The following is an 8,115-nucleotide window of genomic DNA, read 5'->3' as shown; positions in this document are numbered from 1 at the left end:
CAAACTGTTTAAGGTTTGGATATTGATCTGGAATGGGACACAATTTGGGGCATGGGCAATTCAGAGAAGGTACTTGATTCTCACCCTGCTATCTACCAGAAAATTCCTAGTATTGGCAAACTCTGGACAAACTTTGGGTCTTGTTGATCAGTCATCAGAAAATTTCTAACCTTTCTTTGCCTACTCCTGCAAACACCTTCTCTGGTACTGTTTTTTCCTGAAGACAAAGATCATAGAATCACAACACAGTTTGGGTTGGAAGGGACCTTCAAGGGTCAGCTTGTCCAACCCGCCTGCCATGGGCAGGGACAGCTGCCACTAGACCAGGTTGCTCAAAGACCCATCCAACCTGGCCTTAAATGTGTCCAAGGATCACAGAATCATTATGGTTGGAAAGGACATGTAAGATCATCAAGTCCAACCATCAACCCAACACCACCATGCCCACTAAACCATGTCCTGCAGTGCCACGTCCACACGTTCCTTGAACACCTCCAGGGATGGTGACTCCACCACCTCCCTGGGCAGCCTCTTCCAGTGCTTCACCACTCTCTCAGGAAAGACATTTTTCCTAATATCCACTCTAAACCTCCCCTGGCGCAACTTGAGGCCATTTCCTCTTGTCTTATCACTCGTCACTTGGGAGAAGAGACCAACACCCACCTCTCTGCAACCCCCTTTCAGGTAATTGTAGAGAGCGATAAGGTCTCCCCTCAGCCTCCTCTTCTCCAGACTGAACAACCCCAGCTCCCTCAGCCGCTCCTCATCAGACTTGTGCTCCAGACCCCTCACCAGCTCCGTCGCACTTCTCTGGACACGCTCCAGCACCTCAATGTCCTTCTTGGAGTGAGGGGCCCAAAACTGAACACAGTATTCGAGGTGCGGCCTCACCAGTGCCGAGTACAGGGGCACGATCCCTTCCCTACTCCTGCTGCCCACACTGTTTCTGACACAGGCCAGGATGCCGTTGGCCTTCTTGGCCACCTGGGCACACTGCTGGCTCATATTCAGCCGGCTGTCGATCAACACCCCCAGGTCCTTTTCTGCGGGGGAGCTTTTCAGCCACTCGTCCCCAAGCCTGTAGCGTTGCCTGGGGTTGTTGTGGCCAAAGTGTAGAACCCGGCACTTGGCCTTATTGAACTTCATCCGGTTGGCCTCAGCCCATCGATCCAGCCTGTCCAGATCCCTCTGCAGAGCCTTCCTACCCTCCAGCAGATCAACACTCCTGCCCAACTTGGTGTTGTCTGCAAACTTACTGAGGGAGCACTCAGTCCCCTCATTCAGATCATCGGTAAATATATTAAACAAGACCGGTCCCAAAACTGAGCCCTGGGGGACTCCGCTTGTGACCGGCCGCCAGCTGGATTTGAGTCCATTCACCACAACTCTCTGGGCTCGGCCATCCAGCCAGTTTTTTACCCACCGAAGAGTGCACCTGCCTGAGCCATGAGCCACCAGCTTCTCCAGGAGAATACTGTGGGAGAGTGTTGAAGGCTTTACTACAGTCCAGGTAGACAACATCCACAGCCTTTCCCTCACCCACCAGGTGGGTCATCCACAGCTTCCCTTCCCCGCCCCAGTGTCTCACCACCCTCACGGTGAAGAATTTCTTCCTTATAGCTCACCTAAACCTAGTCCCTTCTAGTTTAAAACCGCTGCCCCTTGTGCTGTCACTACAGGCCCCGGTCTGAAGTCTCTCCCTCCATCACGCAGCGGGGGGGGGGGGGGGAGATGAACCCCCACAGAAAAGGAGCAGTGGCACCACCCAACTTTCACACTTTGGGCTCAAGACATAACTTTTGGGTTACTTTCAGGCCAATTCCCGAAACGACAGGCCAGCTGGTGCCGGCAGCCGGCCCTGACTTGGGGCGGCTGGTGAAGGAGGGTGAGGGGAGGCCTCGCAGCGGTGGGGGGGCCATGCAGCCCCGGGGGGGCGGCTGGGGGACCGCCGGAGGGGCCGTGAGCCGGGGGAGGGAGTTACCTCCTGTCGTCCAGCCTCCGGGGAAGGGCAACTACGGCACGGCGGCAGGCAGGGGACGAGGCGCTGCCCAGGAGGCCCGGCCGGCCCAGAGGCCAGGGGGATGGCCAGGCCGGCTGAGGGGCCCGCCGTGCCGCCGCCCAGGACCGGCGAAGGAGAAGGGTGGCGGGAGAGGGAGCCGTGCCGCACTCCGGGCCCGGAGCCGCGAAGCACCTCCCTGCCACGGCGCGGGGGGCAAAACCGTGCCTTTCCCCTTCCTGTCCGTCGGCCGCCTAACCCCTCACCCAAGTGCTTGTTTTCGTGAAACAGAGAATTAATCGAGCTCGTGAGCTCGGGGGCCGAGCGGGCAGGAGCGGACGAAGAGCCCAGAACGCAGGGGTTTTTTTTGTGTCCCGTTCCCGCCCGCTCCTCTCCCCGCTCCCGCTGGCGCCGGCCGCGGGCCCGGCAGGCGGGAGCGCGCGGCGCTCTCGAGCTCGGGGGCTGGGGGCGGGGAGCGGCGGTCGTGGGCGGGAAAGGGGGCGGGTGAGGCGCTGGCGGGGGCCGCCAGACAGCCCGCGGCGGCGGCAGGGCGGGCTGGTGGGAGGGGGCGGGAGAAGGGCCTTCCCCGCGGGAGGGAGCGGGCCCGGGGGTGGGCACCGGTGGGCCACGGCCGCCCTCTGAAGGCGGCGCCTCACGGGGCCTTCGGGCTCGGCCTAAGCGTCCCTCAGCGCCTTGGGCGGCGTGCAGGCCTGCGGGCTCGTCGTGGTACCAGAAGGGGTTCGGGCTCTGTAAGGTCTCTGAGGCAAAGGGTTTGCCGGCACACCGTTACCTCATGAAATCGGTTGCGTGAAGAGACCCTTGAACCCCCAGCGTCCTGAGAAGGCTTGGCGTTGCTTTAAAACGCTGTAAAGCCATTACAAACTGTCACATTCCTTCCACGTTCATGGGCAATAAAAACCAGAAAATGGACCCCCGCTAACTGAGTTTGACAAATCGTACATAAAAAAAGGAAGCCGACAAAAACTACGCCTGCTGCGTGATGTGCGTAGTCACTACAGGGAAGCTCTTCCGTCTCCTTCTCCATAGTTCTGTCCCATCCATCGGTGGTTTTCAGAAAAGGAAATTAAATGCAAGGCTGTGTCACATTTTCAGTTAATAGCAAGGTTCTGAAACTTTTATTGCATAAGTTAAGCCTCTAAATCTGTATTTTTGCCCCAAGCATTTTTACTTCCTGAAATTGTACTACCTACAACTTAACTGGAGGTTAGCGAGTCATAAACACTGGTGACAGAACGTAGTTACCCGGCTGTAGCATGGACGGGTGAAATCCTGGACACAAATGGGGATTTTACAACTAACTTTGAAAATTAAGAATTGCCCTACATCAGAATATTTGGGAGAGAAGCTTGAGGACAACTGTAACAAGATAATAGATAAAATTTTCTAATGAAGTGTTTGACACAGTGGTCTTCGTTATTACTGATACCAACATCTTCATTTGGCACCAACACAGCATATTTGAGTGTAATTCTTTCTACTTAAATTAATTTCAAAATGGATTGAGACTAGTATGCAGCATACAGGTGATGACCAGTAACTTCAAGGTCAGATTCTTCATGAATTAACATGTAAATTGAATATTTATATACATACAGGTTTTTTTAAAAGAATTATTGCAATGTTACTTTCTCTCAGCTGTGAAAATCAACTCACTTCAAAGTAAAATAAAGTGTGAAATTCCCGTTTTCTTTGTAGATGGCCGAATCGGAACCTCAGGAAGGAAACTATGATCCCACCATAAAGATGGTGGAGGACCTGAACAGAGACTTAGAAAAACTTCTGGAGGAAATGGAAAAACTAACAGGTACAGGTCTTTATTAAGAATGATACGGATTTGTCTACTGGAGTGAAGACATTGAAGATTTATTATTTATATTTATTGCTGTCAACTTCCGTGTGATAGAAATATAAGTGGAAACAATCACCATCAACTAATGCCCTGATGTTCCTAGCTGGGAGAAAGCGTGCAAATAATCTAGAAGTTTCAGATGGCTCAGAATTGAAAATTAATAGGTGATGGATACTCAGTTCAGAGTGGTGGTTGAAAACAGAAATAATACTAAGGTATTTAATATACAATTATTAAAACACAGTATGCAAAATGAGATTTAATTTTGAAAAATGGTGGGATACATAGTACCTCTCAAGTCAGTGCATGACATGTCTAATTTGTCAGCTAGAATAAAAGTTCCTCTGCAAAGTTAATCTTAGTCTTGTATGTATGGAGAGGATTACGTATTCCTCTCCATGTTCTGCAACAATTCTATCAGAAACTGTGTGCAACTAACAAGAATAGATGGAACCTGTTAATTAAACTATTTGTAATTAAACACAATTTATGAGTGCCATTGAGAAAACTACAGTCAATTTATGGTAAAAAAAAAAGGGAAAGTATGAAATAAGTGCTAAAACTATTTGCTTTATCAGATAGTCATTTGTTTCAAAATCGGTTTCATTATTTAGGTTGTTCTTAAAACCTTTCATCTCTGTGCTGCAGCCTCCTTCATCTTGCTCTGCCTCACCTAACACAAGCCTTCTGACTGTAACTGGTCTGGAGAGAGGATTCTTTGGTTCGTTTATTTTAAAACAGTCTGTTGAACCTTTCTTTTTGATTACCTGTTTTGTTGTAATTTTTAGGTAAAGCGTCTGCTTCCCTTTTGGAATTTACATCAGTATGCTTCCATTCTGAAGTATTTTGAGACATTTATAAAGAAGTAATACTGCACAGTCTTTTATTTAATCTTGAGTATTACTGTGGGCAGTTTCCACTTTTTTACAGCAAGCCTTCTCTGACATAAGATCTGAACTGATAATAATGTCCTTTATTCATTTATTGAATTAGCCATTGCTTTTATTTAGCCAAAATTCCTGGCTTAGTAGTGTCTATCTGTTGGGTTTGTAGTGCAGGCAACTTGGATGGCATATGGCATGGTAGTCATACGTACCAACCCAGACCTGGCCAGCTCCATGAGGCGTTTGGAAGATGCCTTCCTGAGTTGCAAAGAAGAGGTGGAGAAGAACTGGCAAGAGGTGCTAAAGGAATCTAAAGGCGAAGAGCAAAAAAAGGAATAAGTTGAATTCAGTCATGCTGGCAGAACTACACCCCTTGGAAAATCACTCCAGTCTTTCTGTTTTCCAGCCATGGAGATTTCACGGACAGTGTGGAAAATGGATTGGCTTTCATCTTGCTGAGAACTACTCGTGTGTATACATCTATGGAAGTGTTTTAATGAGAGTACACATATATATATTTATATTGTTGAAGGTAAAAGGTAACAATGTGTCTGTTTTTATTATGCTCATCAGTAAGCCTTGTACTGTGTGTGCACACACAACTTACATGCCTTCTGTGTCTTTCTTCCTGAAAGATCACACTCACTTCGTTGTCAATATATGTGGAATTCTTTGACACCTGAACAAATGGGGGGGTGGGGTGCAGTGGATCATCACAGTGGTATTGCACTGGCACATGCCTTTCAGGGAAAACTGAAGAATTACTTTTTTTCCAAATGAAAAACAGGTGAAATTCTAGATTTGCAGATAGATTGAGTTAGTTTGATGTGGGATCGCCAACTAGGTGTTCAGTTACAGAATTTTATTATTCAGATAGCTCACCGGTAGTTGTTTAATTTTGTTTCCTTGGATTTTTAACCATTTCTTTGGACTGGTTTTCCCAGAAAGATTGTTCTTCTCAAACCCTCTGAAGGTAGCATGTCTCGTTTAAGAAAAAATTGTTTATCGTTACAGACTGCACTCTGTGTGGTGTAGTCTGTGGGACTGCTGCAGAAACCAAATTAACCATGTTATAAAACATGCTTTTCTCCCTGTGTTCCTACTGGGCAATATTAAAAAAGGAAGACAAGAAAAAAAATTACTTTTCTTTTGTAGCCAAGATGTGGATTAAGACCATCACCTTGTGGCTTGCGGGTAATGCATAAATGAGTATTTTAGCTGAGATGGAAGCCAGTGCAAGTTTTGAGGAGAAGGATCTTCCCTTTCATTAAAATCAGTCTTTTTTAACTAGAAAGTAAGCACCATGTAGCAAGTGAGAGCATCTCCATCTCCTTTGAAAAGGCATTTAATAATTTAAATCACATCTAAATGATCTGTCAAAAGTTTGCTAATTTTTAGACTATGTATTCTCTTGAGACTGGTTGCTTTCGATTCACAGACAGAAAGTTTATCCCACTGCAGTGAAAAATAAGTAAGTAATTTCACTTTTTTTTTCCCAATGCTACCAAGTGTTTCTAGAGGTACAAGTGGTAAAGAACCACAATAGACTTTGAACTCTACTCTTGACTTTCCAGTTGGTAGGTCTTCATTCCAGCCAAGATAGGGCAAAATGGCAGAGCAGCATGAGGAAACTTACACTTTGATTAATCTCTAGAGGATTTTTAATGGCATGTTGTCACCTTGGTACCTCTGAGTACATTGTCTTCACTCTTTAATTCTGTATTAAAACCAAAATTCTTTGAAGAGGCACTGTGTTTAACAGCTTGTGGAGGAATGTACTGAATTTTGTGTGACCGTTTGGCCGTAAAGTGCCAAGTATAGACTGTAGATTTTCCAGAAAGCTCAGTTCTCATTTAGACATTTAAACCAAGCGGCCAGTGTTAGAAAAACAATTTTTTTTTTTAATCCAGGAGTCCCACTGAGAATAGAGAATACTGCTCAAAACCAACACTTCTAAAAAAATATGTCTTTTAATTAATTAAATATGACATTCAGTGAAGTTGTATATTTTATGTGAAGTTGAATCCTATTTCCTGTGATTGGATGGCTACAATAAGTGAGTCTGTCAGAAAACTGTGTTTCTCCAGAGCAAAGGGCCACAATCAAGAGTGCAGCTGTAAGGAGAGGAGGCATCTGGTAACACTCTTTTCACTCCTCAAGTCCCATCACTTTACAACTTTTCCTTTTCGAATTTTGGAAAAATGGATTATTTTTTTTCTGTTTAACCGCTGAGGCTGAAGGCATTACAACACCATCAACAGACAGCATTAAGCATGCCTTCATGTTCTCCTCACGGAAAAGCAGACAGATGATGGGCTATTAACCATTGGGCACCAAGTTAGTCTCAAGGAGAGGTGCTTACACTGAGGTACCAGGTCACCCCTCTGTGAAGGAGCAGAATGAGTTTGCAGGAGGGGTGTTGGGAATACCTGTGAACATCTCTCGTCTCTGCCACCCTTCTTCTTTCTCCTGAAAGTTCTCACGCACATGACCACGAACACCTAAGGGTGGTGTGGGGTAGGGACAGAAGTTGGGACAAGAGAACTGATGGCTGCGGCTGGGACCACAGCATGTACTCTGCCAGGGGAATCTGGCTGGCGGAGCAGGCTGGGTCTGCCTCTTTCTCCCCAAGATTTTCTTCTTAGCTGTGTGACGATAACCAGAGGAGAGGTAGGGATATGCACCAGCATAGGAACAGCGCATATTCCTTGAAATACTGTACGGCAAGATGATTATACTTTACTACTAAAATAATATGTGTTTATTTCAGGTTGGTTTTCTTCTTTTATTTTTTACATTGAGAATCTGCTTGTGGGGACTGTGAGGTTTGTTTCATGCATCTCACCATCTACCACATTTCAGCCCAGCTAGATGCTTTAGGCTTGCAGCAGAAACCAGACAGCCCACACCGAAACGCCTCAGTGTGTCATACAAATGGTCTGTAAAAAGTATGTGGAGCAACAGCCCCATCTGGTGCTCGCATAACTTAAAAACTGTTAACAGCAACCCGGATTGCTGGGTTGACATCTCTTAATCGCCAAAGATTGCTGTAATGAAAAGCATCAGCAGCAGTTTAGCTTTACGGTCACTCTCTGTCAATGCCACTTTTGGGACCTGAGCCTGTGCAGCAGTTGCTCACAGGTGCTTCCTGCACTGTATTTAAGGCACAGCGCACTCTGCGAAACAGGGACAGAAGCGAGAGAAGTTGGAACCGGTGCACTGCCGATCCGTATGCCCAAAGACAGCACTGAGGAATCCTGTTTCCTTAGTTATTCATTCCTTAGCCTCCATTAAGTTACACTTAATGAGCATGTCATAAATCAGTTGAAATGTTCTTTTTTTTCCTGTTATGCAGACACCTGGAC

At 46.6% G+C, this 8,115-nt stretch overlaps 1 protein-coding gene across 1 annotated transcript; it reads left to right on the top strand.

The window, feature by feature from the left end:
* Positions 1-3,712: 3,712 nt before the first annotated feature.
* On the top strand, positions 3,713-5,089 carry SYCE3 (synaptonemal complex central element protein 3). The gene is made up of 2 exons (XM_009812629.1): positions 3,713-3,821; positions 4,920-5,089. The coding sequence occupies exons 1-2, from the start codon at positions 3,713-3,715 to the stop codon at positions 5,087-5,089; spliced, it is 279 nt and encodes a 92-aa protein (XP_009810931.1).
* The last annotated feature ends 3,026 nt before the right edge of the window (positions 5,090-8,115 follow it).

The sequence above is a fragment of the Gavia stellata genome, chromosome 4 (assembly GCF_030936135.1).
Source record: "Gavia stellata isolate bGavSte3 chromosome 4, bGavSte3.hap2, whole genome shotgun sequence".
In the NCBI taxonomy this organism is placed as follows: domain Eukaryota; kingdom Metazoa; phylum Chordata; class Aves; order Gaviiformes; family Gaviidae; genus Gavia; species Gavia stellata.
This window is presented reverse-complemented; position numbering and strand designations above follow the sequence as displayed.